The sequence below is a fragment of the Chiroxiphia lanceolata genome, chromosome 4, assembly GCF_009829145.1.
Source record: "Chiroxiphia lanceolata isolate bChiLan1 chromosome 4, bChiLan1.pri, whole genome shotgun sequence".
In the NCBI taxonomy this organism is placed as follows: Eukaryota; Metazoa; Chordata; class Aves; order Passeriformes; family Pipridae; genus Chiroxiphia; species Chiroxiphia lanceolata.
This window is the reverse complement of record NC_045640.1, coordinates 60,793,184-60,816,852: the sequence shown is the minus strand read 5'-3', so window position 1 is coordinate 60,816,852 and position 23,669 is coordinate 60,793,184. Positions and strand designations below refer to the sequence as shown.

The 23,669-nt window shown below is 37.1% G+C and overlaps 1 protein-coding gene and 1 long non-coding RNA gene across 2 annotated transcripts in view; one reads left to right on the top strand and one right to left on the bottom strand.

Moving 5' to 3' along the window:
* EDNRA (endothelin receptor type A) overlaps window positions 1-17,335 on the top strand; it is a 32,356-nt gene extending 15,021 nt beyond the window's left edge. The window contains exons 3-8 of the mRNA XM_032686338.1: window positions 1,119-1,246; window positions 6,637-6,835; window positions 10,592-10,744; window positions 12,865-12,998; window positions 13,373-13,481; window positions 15,389-17,335. Of these exons, the coding sequence (XP_032542229.1) occupies window positions 1,119-1,246; window positions 6,637-6,835; window positions 10,592-10,744; window positions 12,865-12,998; window positions 13,373-13,481; window positions 15,389-15,529 (864 nt within the window). The 3' untranslated portion in view covers window positions 15,530-17,335. The remainder of the gene's footprint in view (window positions 1-1,118; window positions 1,247-6,636; window positions 6,836-10,591; window positions 10,745-12,864; window positions 12,999-13,372; window positions 13,482-15,388) is intronic.
* LOC116786060 overlaps window positions 1-23,669 on the bottom strand; it is a 109,561-nt gene that overhangs the window by 70,475 nt on the left and 15,417 nt on the right. The window lies entirely within an intron of this gene.

Here is a 23,669-nt window from a genome sequence, read left to right as displayed (position 1 = left end):
GATTATAAGAACTGCTGTGCCATATAATACAAGGAATTCATCTGACCTCTTATCCTGTATCTTACTCCTGAGAAAGGCTCAGACTTAGGGAAGATGAAAAAAATGGTAGTGCAAGACAGAGAAGGTTTAGTGACTTTGTTTTTCAAAAGAACTATTTACAGTGGCTGAAACAACCCTTACATGAGTGGAAATAGGTAAATTAGGGCTCAGTACTTTGTGTGGACTCAATAATTTTTCATTTATTACAGTACTTACTTATATTGATTGTAATCTGCCAATTTACTGTCAGCACCAGTAAAGGGAGATCTTCTGTAACTCTGCAGCCAGTTGTAGATTTGACTGTCCTGAATAATTTTTTATCCTGTATTTTGCACGTGTACGTGCTATCAAAGCTTTGTTCAAAGACATGGTCAAAGTTTTAATAGTTATAACTAGAAATACTACTATTTATATGCTAATTCTTCACAACTATGCACATGAATCACTGTACTCATCTTTGTTATGTAAATGCTTCCTTAGAAATATTAATCTAAACCCCAGCCACTCACTCACATCTTTCCAATGGATGCCTTTCTGCTGCCTTGAAGTACAGCCCACATGTAGGCACGATGCTAGCCCTCTAAAACATAGTATGGAACAAATTATGTATGCACAATATTTTCTTCACACATTTAAGAATCTGGCAGTGAATAGCCATGAGCTACACAGTGGTATATTTACAATGAAAAGAATCTGCTTGCGTGCAGCATCAGAGCTTGGCTCTGAGGTATTTCCTTATGAACGCCGAGTTTTCACTGCTTGGATCTGGGACACTGTAATTGCAACCATGTATGACAGGGTTGAGTTCGATTTTCATCATTCAGTACTGGTGGATGATGCACAATAATAAAAAAACCCTCTTTTAACAATGCAAGGTCAACACTGAAGTTTAAAGTTTCACCCTCTGTGCTTCTATAGTAGCAGTTACTTCCCAGATTCACTGAGTGCTAAGGATATGCTTAAGGTATGGAGGATTCAAGGTTGCAGTGGCTGTGTCTAAGACAAGAAATAACTACAAATGTGACATGCTTGCTAGGTTACTGTTTAAATATTCTGATTATTTCATATCTTCTCTTTAGCTCCTTGCTCAGAAGTGGCCTTTTGGAGATACGGATTTTGGACAGTTTCTTTGCAAATTCCTTCCCTTTATCCAGAAGGCATCAGTGGGAATCACAGTCCTTAACCTCTGTGCCCTTAGTGTGGACAGGTACAGTATGTTTGAATCATTTGATACTGTTCTTGCCCTTGCAGTTTTCCTAAAACTGGGAGCACCCAGTATGGTCTTCTCAGCAGGCAGATTACAGTATAGATGCAATTTAGATTCTGGTTTTTGATATCTTCGCTATAACAAAGCACCACATCTGTGGCTCAAAGTATAATATTAAGTCATTGGACTAATGAACTTTACATGTTTTTTAAAGGTATTTAAAAGCTCTAGTAAAGCATTATTTCAACTTCCTTTACCAGACAAAAAATTTATTGGGATTTGACTGAGTATTCAGACTTCTTTCCTTCATATGAATTTATGTTTGTTTTGTATTGGAATAAGATCCTAATCTCTAGTCTTAAAAATTATTTTTTCAACTCCCTGCCTATAGACCACAATTACAGGGTTTATTTTGATAACTTTTATAACTAATTGTGTTGTACTGAAAAACGTGTTGGAAACTTGCTTTGATAGATTGACATTGATAGTTTGAAAATTAATGCCTCTGCTATTTTTTCTTCATACATACAATGCAACAGCAGATGAATACTTGAGTTCTGTAAAAGCTATTTTTATTGGTCTTGAGTTTACTTGATCAAGTTCTACTCCAAAATATCAGTAACTCTGATACAGAAAATACTGTAAAAAAAATGCATTATGTGTATTAGTACCGTGATGCAAAGTTAAAAGAAACTTTAAAATTAATTTTGGTTAATTTTAAAGGTAATGTAGAAGGTTTGCAACAGATGAGTCACTGACTAGTATCCACACCTGAAACACAATTCCTTACTGTATTAGTACCTCATTAGCCAAAGCCAGAAACAAAAAAATGTAACATAGGCAACTGTTCTATTTCCACTTTTGAGTCTGCAAACTATAAAAAGAATTCTATTTTTCAAACAATATCTGCCCACCATAAAATAAAATCCCATGGACTACTCTAAGGAATAAATCCTAGATCAAGCACATGAAACAGACTGTTTGTTAGATAAATTCTGACAACTGCAGCTTTTTCAGCAGATGAAGTTCTACTGGTATATACATATACATAAATTGGAAGTAACTCAGCTGATGCTACCTCTTTGTATATGCATATATATACTTTTACAAGAAGTGATTTGCTAATCCTCACAACAAGCAAATGTTGTTTCCATTTGATTATAAAGTCTTGTGTGGGATCAGATTTAAACTATTTAATTTTCTCCCCCAGCTTACATGCTTTGCCAAAGACATATTCTTCATCAGCTGGTACTACTCTAGTGAATGGTTACAGAGGATGTGTTAGAAAACAACCAGATTCTGATACTGGTTAGCATGAATTGAAAATAAGTTAAATCACCGTGAAATCTGAGAGTACCTTCAACAAGTCAGACTGGGCACTGGAAGTGGTATAGTCACATCAGTACAAAATTCCACATTAGCAAATGGTTGCATTTTAGAATGGAAAATGAGTAAATAATGGGAATGAAATAAAATTTCCATTAAATGGAAAATGAGTGTGCTGTCACAGCTGGACTGTATGTGATCTACAGGCGACTTAACATTTGCTTAAAAAAGCTCTTGAAAATATGTATTTATAATTATTTTGGGTGTCTATATATGGAATTGCATTCTATGATGCAGAAAAAGATGGAGTCAATTGGTATAATGAATTCAGAGCTCCATAGCTTCGATAATTGTTGACTGTCTGTCCCTCTTGCAGACTACAACCTTAATTCAGATCAGGATTATTTTTTTCCTACAAAGACAGTTTTCTGTTTTAACTACATCCTATTTGGAGACTCCACTTATTACTACTGCCCTTCAAACAAAGTGACTTGGCCTGACAGGGTATGAAGGTTTAAATGTGCATGCCCAAGGGGAACACTGCCCACTCACACATGGAGAAGTTTTTAAGAGGTTGTTTTTTAAAAAACAGCCATTCACCCTCCAGAGGAAGCTCCCATTTGCTTCAGATGCCTCTCAGGTGTTTTTAAACTCTAGATCATGGTGGTGACAACAGTGTGACTGTTTTTCTAAACAGTGCCTGACTGCGACTAAAACTAAGGATATTTTCCTTCTTGAGCTTTTACTCTTGCCTATGTCATAAGCATAATAGTTTTGATGAAGAAATTAGTTTCAGAAGAGTGAAGATACGGATCTCATTTAATGTGTATGTATCCTCTTTTTGCCTCCTCTGCATGGCAAATTGCATAGAACAGTAACCCCAGGGTAGATACTTTCATCTGGACCAACTTCCAGCAAGTGTATGAGATAAGTGAAGATTTTACCACTAAAACAAAACTATAAGAGTTTTATTGAATTAAGAGCTTTGCAATCAACACACTACTGCTTATCTTTAAAATGAAGAACAGCTGTGATCCCTAACAATGAAGTGGAACAGTTTGGTACCATCAGGACTAGTGCCATTTAGGAACATTTCTGACACTAATCTTGGCAGTGACTGCTTCTTAGATCCTTTATCTAGTCTCTGATCTTCCCTGCATGGCTTTTCACTCCTACTGCCTGATGACACTTGCAGAACAGAAACATGTTATACTAGTGGGTGCTTTGAACACCTAATTTTCTAAGGTAGTTAAAAGGAATAGGAAAGCAAAAGCACCTACTGATGTTCCCAGCTCCAGACAAGATGTCCTTCTGAAAGAAAAGCTTTAAGCAAATTACAGCTAATTACATTTAATTGCTTATATGTATACTTCATGATGTAATGATCCCTTGTTGTTAAATACTGTGCATCTCTAAATAGCAGGAGGGACTGTAGAGTCCTTGAAAACCAAGTTGGAATAGGTAGCTAAGAACAGAGGAAGAGGGAGAAGAAGAAAACAGAGGGGAGAGAGTAGTTGAAGGTCACAATATACTAAAGTAGACAGCACATGCATGAGCAATAGAAAATGAAAAGGGGAGAAAAAAGAGGAGCCACAACATTAAACACAGAAAAGGAAGTGACCTGGGGAAAAAATGAATATTTTAGATAAGGTTGGAGAAAAGAGGGAAATAAACAGAAAAAAAAGAAAAGTCAGACCAATCACACACAGACTTTAGATTGAGGAATTAAATGCAATGCATTATGCGTGTATTTTCTGCCAGTTCTCTGGAAGACATCCTATATTTTCCAAGTATGAGGGGAAATAATTCCTGCAGTATTTTCTCACTCCTAATTACAGGAGGTTTGTGGCTAGACAAAGATCCTATATATTACATAACTCACAGAACACCCACTTGAAAAGTTATACTACCACTATTTTTCAAATTACCCCTACAGCAGAGAGTAAAGAGACCAAGTAATTGCAGGTTAATATGCATTCAGCAAATTATGATCTAATTATTCAGCTTCTTACACTTTAGCTGAAACCATTCATAAAACTATTCAGCTAATAATTACTTATCTGATAGTTATTTGAATTGTGAACTGAAAAAAAAAATTACTAATAAAATACATACAACACCCTTACTGCTGTGCATATCGATCTTCTCATGTGCAAAACAGAGGTAACTCAAGAAGAACAGGTACAAAAATGCAAGAAAGGAAATAACTGGATTCACCATTTGCAACCTATTTGTTGTCACTTACATAGTTACACCAGTGGCACAACACAAACTTTACATTTGCTGCTTGAAAAATATACACAGTGTACAGGTCCCTGCTTGCCAAGAGCATCAGTCAGTCAAGGATGGGACAGCACCTTGTGCAGCTGGTGGGACCAGTCATAATACTGCCAGTCTGTAGAAAGCAAACTTCAAACTGATTGTTAAATGCCCAAAGTTCACAAATATTTGAGTATTTGTGTAAAAGGTTAAGTTCCTATGAATATTCCGTTTAGTCATTAAAGCCAAAATTTTGTATTCGGCAAAATGAAATGCAATAGGATGATAAATTACTTAAAATTAAATCTGGATTTTAATATGACTATTTATGAGAAGATATGATATTGGATATTAATTTCTTAATTCTCCCAGTATAGTTTTATTTGTTTAGATGGTCTCAGAATTCTAATCTCAGAGACCTCCTTGCCATGTGTGAACCACTGCCTTCCTTCTTTTTCATATTCTTTGAAGATAAGCATGCCTTTAGAAAATGTTTTTATTTTTAGACTGTAAGTCCAAATTATAGTTTGCTATAGTATGTTCAGAGTATTCATACATACATTTCTGTTAAGGTGATGTAGTGAGAGCCTCTCCACAGTACACACCTGTCACTATGCTGCACGTGCTATTGCTATAGATATCAAAATAAAGGTTTCTACTCTGTTTACTGCAGAAATGATGCCACACCAGGCTCTGACACCTTCCAGTGATGTTCTGTAACAGTGTTTTCTGAAGGTTTTGTGAGGGGCTTACAGCTTGGATGGACTTGCCTTCATGCCTTCTTCCTTCCTCCAACACCAAGGCTACAGGGGATTCAATTCACAAGTCTTCCATCCAGCTGATAAGCACCCTTCCAAACCAAAAACGGGATGTGATACAAGAAATCAGAAGAAATACTTTGTGTGTGAATCCCATATTAGTGTATTGGTTAAAGAAGGAGTGAGGAAGCATTTTAATAGCTAAATTTTACTGATCTCTGTAGCCTAGGTCCTATAGCCCTTAACTAATGTTTTTTCCTTTGGAAGCTCTTCATTCCTTCCATCTCAGAAATTCAAAATCCAATACTTCCCAGTACACTCAAAGCATCCTAATCCAGAGTTCTTAAACCTTTACTTAAACCTTTATTATCTCCAATCCTTCAAGCCCACGCCAAAATTCTGTACTCTGCCCTATTACCTCTCTACCATCCCACTCTAATCCTTCCACAACCTAATCCTCCAACCTAAAGCTTTCTAATTTCCCCTTCTTTCCTTCCCTTGCCAAAGCTCACACATCATTTCAGAGCCACATACTTACAAACTGAATCCTCCTGGTCTCTTGAGGGCTTCCCTTTCCCCACGCCTTTCACCTTCTTGTGCCTGCTGTTGCCCTTTTATACTCCACACTGCTGTCATCAGCTAAAATCACCACCCCATTTGCCTTTCTCTGAAAACTTTAATCTTGGCTCACATCTTGGGAAGTTGTTAAGAATAGAGGTGGCATCTGCACATATCCAAAAGTATCTGCCAGGATTCAAGGGGGCAGAAAATGAGGGCATGTCTGAGGAAGAAAATAATACTTGCAGGAGAGTTAAATGACACAACTCCTCACAATTTCTTATCTGCTTCAGTGACTTCTTATTCTGACATTTTTTTAAAGCAGTTGAACAACCTTTCTTAACTATTTTTTTCCTCAACTAAAGAAGACTATTTCACCAGTGGATGCCATGATATATCCATGTAACACTGTAATTCCAAACAGGAAGGTGCTATTACTTTAGGGAAGTAAAATAAGCAGTTTAGAAACTAATGCCTGTTCTCCTTCAGGTACAGAGCAGTTGCCTCCTGGAGCCGTGTTCAGGGAATTGGAATCCCTATGATCACTGCTATTGAAATTTTCTCCATTTGGCTTCTGTCCTTCATATTGGCTATCCCAGAAGCAATTGGTTTTGCTGTGGTACCTTTCAGATACAAGGATGAAAGTTATGTTACCTGCATGCTCAAGCCTACAAATAATTTTATGTTGGTAAGTAACATCCTTTCTTCTCTTTCTGGAATCCACGGTATATAGGTCAGACAATTAAGATATTGGATTATAATAGGTTTTATTAATGCATAAAAGTGCAAAATGTATTCTAATGTGTATTGGTGCAAAGAGGATCCTATGTTTACAGTGACTTGTCTCTACTTTTAGCCAGAGAGACTAAGTGGGACTTTGCAACATTTTCATTTCTTCACTACCAAGGATACTTAATACAGACATTTGCAATTAAGGCCTGCTTAAAGTACAATCAGGGGATGTATCAGGGTAGCCAGAGCCTTGGAAGGTTTTGAGTTTCCAGGTACAACCCCTTGGAGCTTGTAACTGTCAAAACACACGTTTTACCATGATTAGTCATCATTTTACAGGCGGTAGCCAGCTCTTTTGGCACATAATGAAAAGGGTGGGGCCATGCTGTACTCACTAACAGAGTCAAATAAAACATAATCCTTTCATTTACAAGGAATCATGACTGCAAAGCTGACAGACCCACACCTCCAGCTTGGGTAGGTTGTGCACTGTCAGCTGTCATCTACATACAGCATCTCAAGAGCAAGAGAAGTGCCTGAGACACACCAGGATGCCTTGGCATGTTTCATAGCACTCATCCTCTATACTCCTGCAGCTTAACAGTTGCCAATACCCACATTAGCTTGTTCAAAGCAAGTCAGGAGAAGTCACTTCTAGAATTAATAGATTACTGCATAGGGGGATAGTGATTTTCTACCTTACACTGCGAAAATATCTTAATATTTTCTTCGTGAACCCACAGAAGAGCCAGGCACCCTTCACCCAGTAATGAGAAAAAAAAAAAGGAGTAATAATCTGATTTGTTGCAAAGAAGGCAGATAGCACCAGGTCTTAAGTCTTGAGACAAACTGTATTTTTTTCTGGACTAGATTTTTTCATGATAGAGTGCAAGTTTCTCTTTTTTGAATGTCTGGCACTTCTCCTTTTAGTGGATCAGAACTTGGTTTGGCCTAGAATTGGGAAGGATAGGGCAAAATAGAGCTAGGTATTTTGGAAGATAAAAAGTGAGGATGATTAGTGTTTTCCAGAGGAACATCCTCCACTTTGGTAGGGTTACACGGACTGCAGGAATGGCAGAAAAAACAAGAGACAATTGCAAGAGAAGACAAAAGAAATTCCCTAATGGAAATAATTAATGCAGGTGAAAATGGAGTGGAATTGCCCAGGACTTACTATATCTTTGTTTCTAAACTCCACAGACTATATGACTGTATACAGTGTAGTTATTAGACTCTGATTTATGAAATTCACGCTGCAGCAAATTTCCATTTTTGTAACAGCTGTTTTTCTCCAAAAATGCACCTGGATTAAATGGTTTAATCTTCACTTCCACTCTTCCTAAGAAAAAGAACAGTTTTCTCTTCCCTCTCCACTATAGTTCAGGTCTTCTGCAGGCATTCTAACTTAATGGCCTGAATGTTGGAAGTTGAATAGCGTGGTATGTTTTATTAGTAGGAATTAGTATCTTTTACTTGCCCAGTATAATTCAAAAGTGCCAAATCTCCCCATACCAGTGTGATTTTCAAGGAAACAAACCAGTAGTTGTGCCCAAGCTGAGAGTAAATGTTGGATGTGTCAGCCAAAATGCAAACAAGTACAAACATGAGATTAAAATGGGAATACCATTTTAACCTTAACTATAGTATTTTAACCTTAACTATAGTATTTACTACCACAAACACCACAACAAACAGTTATTAAACTTTGGGCAGGATTTATTATTAACTTTTGTTTTTAATAGGAGTTTTATTTCTGCTTAAAACTATCCTTGAAAGACTCAAACGATTCATGCTAGACCATGATTCTCAAGAGGCTGAGTGCACTAGGAAACTTGTTTAAAATGCACATTTCCTGTAGAAAACCAGTTCCATGTGGGCTTTCAAGACAAACAAAAGAATGTCTACTTCTCTTAAATCAACCCATTTTTGTGCTTTGATGTAAGCTTTGTGAAACTCAGATTCCACAATTAATCATTTACAGACATTTTTGAGGAGGTTTTATAACTTCACAAAGCCATGTCCTCACACAGAATTGATGGTCAGGATTGTGACACAGACCTCAGTGTGTGTTTTCCTGACAGACAGGCAACGCTCATGCAACCTGGCAGACTGATGGGACAGGAAGTTTTCCTTGTAAACATGGCATGGATTCATGCAGTACACATTTTGTGCTACCCAGCCAATACGATCCTAGTCTGAGTCGGAAGAATTTGCCACGGAAAATATAATTGTCTCCATGTATTTGTAATCCTTTTCTCTGCAGAAGGAGCAGCAATTACATTTGCCCTCAGTACAAACTCTTCAAATACAAGGCATATTGTTTTCCAGTTTTCTGCTGGCGGAAGATCCGTTCCCAGTAGGGGAAATTCTGCCCCCAAGGAAAGTGCAACTATGCAGCAGATGTAGCCCCTCCTCAGGGAGGAGGCTAATGAGGAGGAGGAAACAAGTTAATCAACACGAGGCAGTGTCCCAAAGTGAGGTGGGACTGTGGCCTAAATACCAGCAGCATAATCTAAATTAGCAAATTCTGTATGCAGCTGTGTTGGGGCAGAGGGAGAAAAATCAAAAGCATTCCCTATTTCTAAGTAAACCAACTTTCTAGTATAACTAAAGTGGATTTTAAAATGAACGTTATTTCATACTGTTGTATGAATCACATTGATTTTTTTCATCTTTCAAAGTTCAGTACTGTTTGGTTTTAACTGCAAACAAGATGTCAAAATTTGGCTTTTTCAAACAGGATTCATAAAATTCTCAGTCATTAGCATTTTGACATTTGGTGTGGGAACTGTGATGTTACAGAGCACATTCGCTAGGAATAAACAAGATAGGGGAAAGAGTATGACACATCCCTTTTACACTAATAACACAGACAGGAAGTGTTTAAAATGCCATATTTTAGTGCAAACTTTTGGTTGAGCACGAAAGTTAAAAACCAAGATAAAATATTTTTGAAAGTCTGAGAACATGATCATCTACAGAAAACGGTAATTTCATATGTTTGGTCAAACGTAGTGTTTCCCACAATATGTAAATATATTAAGTTACAGCACTGCTGATGTCACAGCTAATACTTAAAATTACACAGCAAAATACTGCTATTCTGTTAAGTACCACTCTGTCAGATGGTATGAATGGCAGGCAAAGGGTTAAAAGTAACTGTACCACCAGAAGCCACCCGCCCCAAGCTTTGCATATATCAGAGGAGCACTTATGAAGTGGCTCCTATCTGCCCAGTACATAAGCAAACCAACTGCCAACCTTTTCACTGATAACAAAAGGTGATTAAACTTACAAGACATTTTGGATTTTCCTTTTTTGGAATCAGGAGAGAAGCTGTAGAGGTAAATGGCATTTCCTGAGACAGGCTTTTAGTAAGGTTTGTTATCTCAAGTTGACACTGTCTACATTTGGACATGTCTTTTTCATGAAACTGGATTCCAGTTTTCATGAAGGAGCGTAAATGTTCAGAAAGCACAACCAACAAAAATTAATTCCAACCCCAGACAGACTGCAACAAAAGTACAGGCAGGCTATCTGTAAGTTAAATGTTTACAGTGCCACAATCCCCATTTTGATGTTGGTCTAAAACAGATCAACAATAAGAAAACAGACAGATAGAAGTGCACTGTCACGCTTTCCAGGACCTTTCTGTGGTATTTTGAATCAAATCATAAGAAAATATCTTCTCTTTTCTTTACTTTATCTACAGTTTTACAAAGATGCAAAGGATTGGTGGCTCTTTGGTTTCTATTTCTGCATGCCACTGATGTGTACTGCCATCTTTTACACGTTAATGACTTGTGAAATGTTAAACAGAAGAAATAGCAACTTGAGAATTGCTCTCAGTGAACACCTTAAGCAGGTAAATATTAGAAGCACCGCTGTTTGAACATACTGTTCTTCTCTCTGTGGGTTAGCCTAGAAATGTTTCAAAGTGTACTTGAATACAGCAAACTACAGAAGTGGAAAGTGAGGATGTAGGTTGTTTATGGTGTTAAATATCTATTTAAACCTGGAACAAAAGACTAAATCACAGTATAAGGAGGGATTGAAGACAGTATGCTCAGAAAACTAGCCAGTTTCTTTCTTTTCCTATGTATGACAGTCGTGCTCTTTAACCTCAAATCCCTACTGGCTAAATGCTTTGAAATTTAACTACAAAGATTTGCCAAAAAATGTTTCTTTTTATTTATAAAGATATGACTCCGTGGAACCTCCCTCCTTTTGGCAGTCTTAGATATGTAACTTTAGTTTCATATAAAAAGCAATAACCTAGTTTAGAACAGAGTGGATTTTGTTTTTCAGGGTTATTGCACTGCTGCAGTAGCACTGCTGTAGCTGCTTTGAAAAGAGCAGCGGGAGAATTGCACAAACAAACGATCACAGAACAAAGTCGCTCACAGACCCGTCAGGTCTCGCTTTGCTGTTTCTGCAGCACTGTCTGATGTTTAGTGCCTAACTAAAATTTAAAAAACAATCCGTAGCTTTTCCCCTGTGATAACATCAGCCCTTTAGATCCCACTTTTTCTTTCAAATGCCATATTCACAGATGTGAATCCCTAAAGCCGTCCTCTCTGCATCAGAGTGAGTTCTCTCAGAAGTTCCTCCTCTGCTGGTTCATTCCAGACCAGGGCTGACCGGAAAATCCTCCCCTTGTGCTGTTCCTCCACTTTTTCCCCTCATCAGGCCCCAGGGCCCGGAGCACAGTCTGTCCCAGGGCCACACATGAGCTACTCCACCCATTAGAACAAGAATAGTACGTATGAGGTGGGGAAATCCACCCTCCAGCTTTCCCATCTGACTGTGCAGTGCCCAGTAAGCCACTCAGACTGGGTGCTGGAGGATGACTCTATGCCACAATTTACAAACGCTTTTTAACTATTGCCTTTTGCCCCTCTTCCTTCCTACCTTCCCTCCAGCCTTGTCCACAGTAATGTCTAGTCACAATACTTCTCATATTTTGATAAAAACTGCTTTTATAAAAAAGAGGAAACTATAATAGTTGTATTCAAAGCCTAACAAGACTGTAACCACACATACGACTTTAAGTTTTTTAATAACAGTCTTGCAGTGCTTTACTGTTACATTACAGTGGCAATTTCAGTAGTATCCTTATTCCTTCCTATGTTTCTCTTTATTAAACCCATGCCTACCAAACACCACTGGTATGCATTGTCAAGAGTCCACTAAAACATCTGTAACTCTCTAGAGTCACATAAAATACCCATTAAATTGAAATTAGTTCCTGACTAAGTATTACGAGATTAAGCTGTAATACAGCCATTTCTAAAATGTTGTTTGTAGAGGAACTATTTGCTTGAGAACCTCAAGATCACACAGTAAGGAACACAAAATTAATATACTTTGTAGTATCCCTTTATGTAACACTATATATATTAAATAAAAAAGAATATATCAGTAGAATTTGACATCCTGACTAGGTATGTGGTTGAATGGAACTTTTGTTGCAAGTTGATTTAGGTGCCTCAGGTTTATGGATTGCCCCACATCAAGGATTAGGTACAAGTCATTTATCAAGCAGGTGTGAACTCTATTGCCTCACACATGAAAAGGTTTTCTTGCAGGTTATGCATCTTTTTGACAAAAGAGGTTTATCTGAGGGATTGCCAGAAAACTAATCCAGTGTAAAGGAATAAGAAATGCTGGGAAAGTTATCAGGTTCAGGAAAGACCAGCAGTGGATTTTCCTGGGCTAACTTCTACAATGCTCTGGCAATGACCTGTGTGCTCCAGCTGCTCCAGTGATGAGCAGGCTGCATTGAGGATGCCCAGAATCAAGAACAGGACAAGTCCTATAAAAAAGAACTCAGAGATATCAGGTAGTCTGATATCTGGAAGCTTCATTTTGGGAATCTTGCATGCTTTATCAAGATGAGTCTGTTTGCTGCCAACGTTACTACGCTACAATGCCCTGCCAATGTCAATTAGGCACTCAGTGTACACTGTTATCTTCTTTTTCTAGCGGCGAGAAGTTGCAAAGACAGTTTTCTGTTTAGTCGTGATTTTTGCTCTTTGCTGGTTCCCTCTCCATCTGAGCCGAATTTTGAAGAAAATGGTATACAATGAAAAAGACCCCAGCAGATGTGAACTGCTCAGGTACTTGATTTTCTGTGTCAACAGTCAATACTGAAAAAAATATAATGCTGCCTACTTGGAATTTATACGAGTAATGTCACTGTGCTTGCAACCATGGTTTTGATTTTCAGCTGCACCCATTTTCAGCAGTTTCAGTTGTAATGGGGTAGCATAATTTCAATAAATGTTGTCTGCCACCCCTTCAATCACTTTCCTCTGGCTTCTTTGAAGTTCTGTGAGACAGGTTATTATAGACATGGCATGGTACAGGATTAGATTGAGGGAGTTAGGTAAGAGAGAATTAGTTTCTGTGACAGAAGAGACTGTAACCAAAAAGAACATGGCTGCTTCTGTAGCATATGAACTGTTTAAATGTTTTGCTTTCTCTTGCCTAGTTTCTTGTTGCCCTTGGACTATATCAGCATCAACCTGGCAACCATGAACTCTTGTATAAACCCCATAGCTCTGTATTTTGTGAGCAAGAAGTTTAAAAACTGTTTCCAGGTAAGATCTTCTTGATAAGATTTCATGTCCAGTTAACTAACTGTATTAAACCACTTAGTTGTTATCTGTTTCTAACAGCTGGGAGAAGAGGCATGCAAAGGAATGAAAGATTATAAATTGTCCAGTTCAGCAGCTCACATAGCACACATACCAAACTGAAGGAGGAACTATCCACTTATGTGAAACGCTAAACCAATAAATAAGTTTGACATAGTCCTCATATGCAAACATGTAAACCGAGATAGACATGCTCTTATAAATACTGCAGTGTGACATGTTACATGGAATAGAATTTGGTTGATAACATATTTTCCACTCTCGATGACACCAAGATGCCTGCATTAAACAATCCCATTAACAACTAAAATTTTCAGCCTCGAATGCCAGGTACCAAACCTGGTACCTGAGTGGACTTTGGCAATTAAATACACGTTGTCTTCTACTTGTATTTTTCCAGTTCCTACACATGCAAATATATTTTAAGGCTAAAACAATTTCTTTGTGACAATGTGCCTCTGTAAGCCCTTGTCCCCTTAGTAAAGGCAATACAGGAAGACAAAAAATTAGAGGTAAAGAAAGGAATGAAACAGAAAAGGAAGACTGAAATAACTACCTGCAAAGAAAAACAAAAGATGACAGGACTGTAGCACTAAAGTTTAAGTCTGAGAATAGGTAGAACCCAAGCTACTGAAAAAAACATAATGAATTTCTAGACTAGGCAATACCTGTTGTCTATAGCCTGCTCAGATTTACAAACTATTTTAAGGGAGTATTTTTACATGATAAATAAGAAGTCAGCTTTGCTTTTTACTGTCCCCTACTTCATTTGGGAACTGTGGAGAGGACAATAGGCCTAAACTTGTCCTCAGGTGAAAGGGAGAAGTAACAGAGTGTAATATCAGGCTGCTCTTCATGATGTTAATTCATTCTTCCCATTTGTCTTTCCAAATATAACTGCCACTCAAAAACTCTAATTAAAGAATTTTCAGCAATTTTTTAAATCCTTCCCAGCTTCTCATTACGGCTTTCCCTTTGCCTCCTAGTATCAAGGTCATTAATTCAGTTTTGTATTTGTGTTTCTCACCCTGCCTCTGTTGCTGTTTTACATACCCACCCATAGATAGATAGTACCTATATCTTAAGTCTGGCTTTACCTCTCTGCAACACCCCCTTCTCGTTGAGTTCACAGAAATCATGGATCTACTGCTGTTATTGGCATTGTTCCTCTGAGGCTCTGACTCCTTCCCCTCAAGCAGAGATTCTATTTACACAGAATTAGGCCCTAGTTTTTGTGAAGTGATGGGAGGATAGCTGAGGAATCCTTTCTGCTCCTTTCAGAAGACACAACTGAATACAGCAACCTGTGAACAAGCTGGGAGTATGGTCCTGAATGGCCTTCTGTTCTTAACTGTGCAAAATGATACACCTCAGTATGTTCACTGTCCCTTCTAAACATCTCTTCTTCTGTCAGAAGAGACCCAAGTCATAGGCTGGGGAATTGTCTTCTCTTCTCCTACATGCTAAGCAGCATGCTCATCCCCAAGCTTGAAGTACAGTGATAAAGAGGGGGAAAAATCATCAACCCAGCCCTTAACAATATGCATTGAATTCTGTCAATTCAATAGTTCCCAATCTATTTACCTTAGTCTAACAAATTTCCATTTTCATACTGTGAAAGTTTTTCTTAACTAAGAGGCACAGGCTAGGCCTAATTTGCTGCATTTGTGATGTTTAAACACAAGAATTGTTTGCATCCTAGGATAAAAATTTCTCTGAATGCAGCTACCACTCTCTTCAGCTAGAATTGTCTTTTCATTTCTAAATGAAAAATATGGCTGACTATCTGCATAGAATTGATAGATTTGTCTTAAATTTTTATTTATTTCTTTTTTAAAATTTATTTCCAGTCATGTCTTTGCTGTTGCTGCTCCCAATCTAAGAGTCTGGTGACTTCAGTGCCCATGAATGGAACAAGCATTCAATGGAAAAATCAAGAATTAAACAATCACAATACAGATCGAAGCAGCCATAAAGACAGCATAAACTGAAAATTAAGGACTCTTATACCATTTTGGAATGAAACAGGAAAAAAAAAAGTCACTACAAAGCTATTGCAACAGGAAGCCCAGTGACTGTTCCATAATAATTCAGACATGTGCACCATTGTACCTAATTCTAGAGGTGACTGAGCAGATGGACTGACTATAACTGTGATGTTCTGTGAACTGAGATCCACTGGATGATGATTTTGCCTTTGGAAATGATATTGATGTGATTATGACACCAAAAAACTGGCTTGAACTGCACAGGTGGTTTGCTCTTCTGAACCAGGCAGGAACTGTCCAGTGCCTGTGGCTGGTACAATACAATCAATTTGCCTGATTGTCACCTAGAATTCATCACTCTGGAATTTTTCAGAAGATATCAAAATAGAATCTATCTGTGACTATATTTTCTCTCTGCCCATTTGTCTTTTAACTTTTATTTGTGTGGTGGATATATTCCATGCACCAGTATGGAAAAAAAACCCAGTATGTTTTGCATGTTGTTGTTGTTGCTGTTTTTCAGGTGTATGTTGTAAAATGTTTTAGTCCACAGCAGCATTTTATTTACTTATGTTACAATGGGTCAGGACATTACCTGGGCAGTTCACATTTGTAGCACTTCAGTATTCAAATATAGGAAGATACCATTTAAATAACATCAACATTTGGCACTTAAGCACAGATTAATACCAAAAAAAGGGTATTAATAATACAGTACTATACTGTGCTATTTATTCTAATGCTCTGTACAAAATAAACATAATCTGTATCAGCAAAAAGAATGAAAGATGCTCACAGAGGGGCACCTTACAATGTGTTTTTAATTAACCTGCCATGCTAATTCTTAAACTATATGAACCTTTTAATCTATTTAGACTATAGCTGCGTTAAATCTAAGTTCAAATGAGGGTCAGTGGAACAGAGTGAAGCATTATTAAAGCTGTCCAAAGAGTTCTGAGAATACAGTTATTATCAGAGCAACTATGCACAACACTACTTACATATTGTGAACATGAGGTTATAGTCTTAGTGAATGTAGAACTGTGGAAGTCCATAAAAGTTGGATGTGCAGAAGGATACTTTGTGCCTTATTGCTTACAGAGTTCTTTGTCTACACAATGTTCAAAGATTTTAAGGGGGTTTAATAGGTTATCAGCATCGTTAACCATACAAATGCTATTAATAATATATAGAAACTATTGCTTGCATACACGTAAACTGATGATTTCCTTAGTACTTCCATCCATTAAGACTACATGGCAAGAGATTCCTTGTTTGGCTATAAACATTTTTAATAGGTAGCCTTTCACTAAAGAGTGGAATTAAGTAGCATGATGTCATATATAATATGTCTCATGCACAAATCTGCTAGGCAAGTTACAGCATCCTTTGTGCTAGACTAAGAAGCAGTAATCAAAATTCCACAAATTCTTAAACATCCGTTTCATTTCAAGGGAAAGATATAATCCTGCATATTTTTATTTAAGAGGTCAAAATGCTAGCACCTACAGTGGCTTCTGCTGCACAAGTTCCCCCAATGTTTACATTCACACAAATTTTCAAAGTATATTTAAAAAAAGGTTCTTTAAATTGGTTTATGTATTTTTGTGTGCTTTTGTCTCTGTGACATATATGCGTGTATAAATACATATAAATCTATGTTCATATGTTATAAACCTAAATACAGTCTTCTGACAGTGCTCTGTGGTAGTGCCTAAGAGCATGGTATGGAATGAGACTTGGCTGAATTTTACTCAAAACACTTCATCCTCAAACTGTATCAAAAAATCATAGTAAATGAGTAAAAAAGATGGAGTTACTGAGTGTCTTTACACCCTGAAACCTTCCCTGCTTCTTCGACAGAACATATTGAGGAGGTGATAAAAGCTAAATAGAAAACAGACATGAGGAATGGATTTAAGTTGTAAATTGTCCCTTCTTTATTTCAAGGTAGGAAGAAGTTCTGTGCCCATTCCCCTTTTCTGCTATCTATCTGATGGGTGGATAAAGCAAAAAAAATCATACACCAGCAAACCAATCATGTGATTGCTCAGAGACAATATTTCTACCTGTGAGCAGTAGAGACAACCTAGGTCAGAAACTTCAGGGCTCTTCTACAAAAAAAAAATCCCATCTACCTGAAAGTTTCAGACCCTGAAACAGACCATTTTTATGCTTTACCTGCACTGATGCAAACCTTGAGTCATGAAAATCAAACAGTTTTCCTTCCAGCATTAACACTTCCAACACCTATTGCTTTCAACCCAATAGTTGGCTCTCTCGTGTAGCAAAGATACGTGTATGTGCACACACAAAGCATACTTCAAACCAGTTCAGACTAGATGGAAAAACCATCTTCCTACTCCCCAAAGAGCTGACTGGCCTTAGCAGCAGCATTGTAAAACACAAAACTTTTTTAAAGAAAAGAAGAGGATAAAGAGAATAGATATATACTGTGAGAGGCATTTTACAGAATCCTTTAGAATTATTTTTTTAAGCTTACTTATGGATCAAAGCCTGCAAAAACCAATTAGTGATCCTCATTTCATCTCCTCCAGACTGTGAAAGGACAGAAAGAGTCTAAATAGCAGTAACAAGTGAGGTCCTGGGAGGTGTCATACTCTTTTTTGCCATGTTTGCTCTTGTATGTTCAGTGGTGCCTGCTGCTCCCACTCACAAACCAGTTGTAAGGACAAAGGGTGTTATGATGTGGCAGCTCTGGTGAGGGGGGAACTGTTTCTCCAAAACTTGCTAAGGTACTTACTTCCTTAATTCTCTCTTCTTCTTTCCACTCAGAATACTAAATATTCCTCCTGGTATTGCGAAAAAGCTGCCTTTCCAAAAGAACCAACAGTCTTCCACAATTCTGAAATTAAACCTTTTTGAATTTTAACCTTTCCTTTTGCTGCCAATTTCTGCAAAAGGTGCTCTGGCTCTTCTCTTTGTGCATCAAACCCAATGTAGATTTAGTTGGGATTTTCCTCTGTTGTTCACAGAAGCTGCTTTCTCTTTTACATCAGAACAGCTTTCCACAGCAAGTATCCTTCCATCCTGCTCTTACTTTTATAGATGTTTTTATGCCTGCTGTTTGCATTCCTCTCAGTTAAACCAAGCTCAGCTTCTCTCTGCAGCTGACAGATTAACTTATAAGCTTTTTTGTAACATCTGTTCATTGTAATCAAAATCCATTTAACTATCACATTCGTCTTTTTTTGTGGACTTCAGAATTTACAACTATTTTCAGTCCAATCAGTGTAAAATTTCATTGACAGTCTCACATCCCAACTTCAAATGCTTTGCAGAGTTTTCTTTAATTTTAATTTTAGAATACAGCTATTCTCCTCATTTTCATTATGCATTTTTTTTCAAACTACCTCAGTAAACATTTCCTCTTTGATATATTTGATAATTATTTGCCTCAAAGATACAGCATAGATAGGTTTTCAGTTCTATATATGTTTGTATCTATTTATATACACAGGAAACTGTGCTTCAGACCTGACCTAGCCAGCTCCTGTGCTTTGGAAAACAGTGCTTATGTAGTTCATCATAAATCTCACCTGACAGAACTACTAGCTCAGTTCTGTGAAAAGATACTTATGCAACCTTCATATCTGAATATGTTTCAGGTGTTTACCTGTCTTTCCCTGCGTCCTTCAAAAACAACTCTGGACCCCCTATCCCATTTCAATAAATTTTACAGAACACTTACCATCACTATGAAGCTACAGAGAATTTCACCAAAACTGCAGGATGGGTGCAAGAACAAAATTCTACTTGTGCTGTATGCAGAAAATTTCTGAAATGTAGTTTACACCTACTGAATAAATTTGCTTGATAGAAAGATGTTAGGAACATTACAGATGCAGAAAAAGCCTTGATCAGAGCCTGCAATCTGTAAGACATGTGAGAATCAAACACAGAAATCCTTGGAAGTTAGTATTTGTAAGTTCTGTTGCTTGTAGAATTACTTACTTTTTAAATTTTTAGTTATTTTTTTTCTGTTTCCCTTTCATCATTTACGTATTCACTGCAATCTTGTTACTGTATCATTTGATTCTGTGAAGCCTTATGGGTTTCAGTTTGTGAGAAGACATGGTACAAATTCAAATTCTGCTGCACTTTTATGAACAGATTTCTGCTCAAATGTCCCTGAGGCAAAGCACGTGCTTTCATTAGAAGAAACACCGGGACTGCCTGCTAACATTGCCTTGCAGAGTTTCTTCCAGACAATCAGTTGTGCAAAGCTTGGCTCAGCAAAGTATTCCTAATTTACACTCCTCACTCTTTCAGAGACTAAATAAAGGCAATTATCTCCAAAATCAGAGTAAAAGAAGACACATAAAAAGTGTATAGACCAGAAACAGCTCTCAAGTTGCACAGGGAAATAATAACTAAAAAAACCAACCAAAACCAGGCATGTTTAAAATGTGGCTCTAAAAGAAACACAACTTATCATTAGTCCAAGTGTGGGAAAGGAAGATAAGAACTAAATAAAAAAATGTAGGTCATCTCCAGTTTCTTTAAAGGAAGACAAAATTAATTGACCTCTAGTATCTCATCTAGAATCAGCTTTTTCCCTGTTCAGAAACCACTGCCTCTGTCACAATTCTGCAGTCCTATTAGTACAGTAGCTTATTATTACAATAATAAAGCTCAACATAATAAGTGTTACAACTAATAAGAAAAAAGAACATCTGTAGTTCAGCAGCACTCTGCCCACATCTCTCAGAGTAACTGAGTGTCTGCAAACTGCTCTGAAATCAATGACTTGGAAATAACTTGGTGCATCTCAGAGTAAGGCTTTTACTTTAATCTCACACTGCCTTAGTCCTTGGGAGTCAAAAGACTGAATATGCAAGTTACTGAATCAAGCATCCAAAACAATTAATGAGAAGCATTTCTAAGCCATCCAAGAGAACATGCATTCTGCTATATATTTTTAACAGAGGGGAAGATTAGAAATCCATCATTACTAGACACCACTGTGCCATCCTGTAGCCACACTTCATATTTATTGAACTGCCTGTGTCTAAAGTTTTTTTTGTCTTTTCCCTCTAAAATTGTTGTACAGTGGTCTCCTTGGTATTGACTCTGAATAAAGTATACATTTGGATTAGTTTTTTTTCAAATATCTACCCAGTATTAATAAAGCATTTGTCTCCAGATACGTGGTATATTCCAATACAGAAGCACAATTAAACCACACTACTAGAAAAGTAGTTTTAAATAGAAAATTAACATATTACTCTTGGGAAAAATGAACACTACAGTTCAGTACTACTGGTGGAAAACACATTGATTTTTTAGTAGAAAAAGTAGAAACTATATCACTTTTGCTAATTCAAATAAGAGTAGGTGTTTACATGAATAATGAGGAAGTCCACATTTCACGAGTTGGAATAAAATACTGTAAGGGCTATAAATCTTTATGCTCCAGAATGTAAAATAGGTTTAAATTCTGGGGATTAGGAAGACGTATCTCTCTGATGCAAGATTCTTTAGTTTCCCTGCAATGTTTCTCTAAAGTATTAATTTCAAGACACATCTCAAACTCAGATATAGTTGTGAAGAAAGGGAGGTGCTTATTGATTTTTAACTACCATTGCCTTCTTGCTCTGCAGAAAAGTCTTTGGCTAACATTTTTCATAATATCCGGCATCTCTTGGCTTTCCTGTACCACAAATGAACTGCAACAACTGCAGTACCAAGGACTTCTCCAAATTCAAGGAATACATGATCATTTGTATATATGAGAAATTGCTTGCACAGAACTTTAACCAGTGGTTGTTCTTCCAGATAAAGTTCATTAATATAAAAAAAAAAACACAGGAAACTGATCTTCCATTTACTTTAAAAATGTGAACTGTTTAGAGATAAAACATAAAGAAAAATGTAATTGAACTATGAGCACTTCCATACCACATATGACTGTACACTGTGATAACCAAAGATGTGAATCAAATACCGAAATGTTTTCACGTAAAAGTGCTTGATAAGAAATAGAAAAGGATTAATACATTGAGAACAATCAAAGTTTGTTCAATATTCAATATTCTAGAGAAGAGACTAGCACAATAATAAATTTGAAAATTGGTTAAATTCACTTGATGACAAATACAAGAATTTGGCCTGGACACCCAAAGTTGTTCAAGCTTATGTTTGAAACACCACTGGGATCAAGGCATGAGTTTCATCTACAAAGACAATCATGAGCTACAACTTCAGTATAAGAAAGGAGCTAAAGAAAGATCAAATTCACTTTTAAGACTGTCAAATTTTTCAGACTATAATTGGTCTTAAATATGAACTGTATCTCTGACATGGGATACCCAACTAATTCATATTTCCAGCTAAGGACTTCCATATATTTTATCAATTTTGTTTTATTTTATTTTATATAATCTGCTTGATAAGTATGAAAATGTCAAGACAGCCAGTCTAGTTTTACTTACCCAAGATTATAATTCACAAAAGAATTGAATGTATCTACACTGATTGAAATAAGAAAAAAACTAGGAAGGATGTAATTTTATTTGTCATCTGAAGGTATTACCTCAATTGAAGTTAAAGCTAGACATTCAATTAATGTCAGGTTTCAAGTAGTAACTTGGGATAAAATGCTGAACCTTCCACTTCATCACTTCAGTAGGACTGGGATTTCAGTCAGAATGTCTGATGGAGCCCATTGGAATGATAATTATAGCACTGTGAACAAGCCCACCACAGCTAAGCAGGAGAAAAGTAAAAGATTTCATGTGGCTTATGAAATTATCATCTCATATGCTCAGGTGGGGGAAGAAGCTTAGGCACACTTTTTTCTCCCATAAAATCAGCTTAATAGAAAGGGGTAACAGGGTTCTCCCCTCACACCACCCCACCAACAGAGCCAGGTGGCCAGAACAGGACAACAGGAAGATTGTCTACTTGTAGGGAACAATCTGCATAATAGAACACTGATATTCTGAAGATCCAGAGTGTTGTCCTGATCCTTTCCTTCCTCCAAGATGTAACTCAAACCAGTTATTGCACATATAACAATAGAATGATCTGTGTCAATGCCCTTATTGTATGTGTCCTCTTCACAGTTCAGGCAGATATTGGGCATGTACTGTTGGCTGGAACATCCTAACAATATGGATCCCTGACATGCCCACTGCAATTATGCAGATCAGTTTTACTGAAACAATTCTGGCCTAGACCAAAATCAAAGTGGACATATTATAGTGTGAGCACTTATCTCTCAGAAATAAAGTAATCCTATGTCAGAGGAATCACGGGATCAATATTTATTACTGCAGGGGATGTAGCATGCTGTATTCCAAGAATTTGATATATACAAGAGAAAGATATCTCTGTGGGGGTTTACCCTGCTGACTCAAACTGAAAACCCTTACAATTCTCCTCGTATACAGACCTTTGGGATCTGCCTCCTTTCAGAAAACTTCATCTTCTGTAGCTGATTACATATTTAGCTGTTCTAAGGATGTATTTTCTAGGCTCTGGGAAAACATGGTTTCCACTAACTAAACACTGCCTGAGAACTGTCACGTACAGTCATTCCCACTTTGCAGTTTTTTTGCCACGGGTATGGGATTTCGTAAACATTGTTGTGTATGCAAATAAAATAAGCAAAATAATATGGAAAATGTATTGCATGAAAAATAATTAGATGTTACAAGAAAAGGAGCTCTCTATGACTAAGCCAACCTGACATACTTCTTACAAAGATCCACTTGGTAACAGTAGATCACTTTTTACTTGATTTGCTCATAAATTTGAACAATCGGTCCCTTGAACTGAAAGCAAGAACGCCACACAATGCTTAACTTTTTGGATAACTGGCTAACTTCTTCCACATTGAGTCTCAAAATTGAATACAGATAACTAATTTAATATACTGCTTATGTCTTAGTTCAAGCAAGGTTACCTCACCACGACTTTGTAACCCGAATTGCCGTGCTACCCACAGAATTGGTTCACAGTTCCAGACGTTTTAACAACAATTTGTCACAGTGGGTGCCGAGATGGAAAATGGAAAGGAGAGACCAATCCAAACAAACAATGAAATTCAAGAATGATTTCGAGCTCACCAGGGAGCTGAAAATCTATTCCAAATGCTACTTTAACTACGTGTTGTATA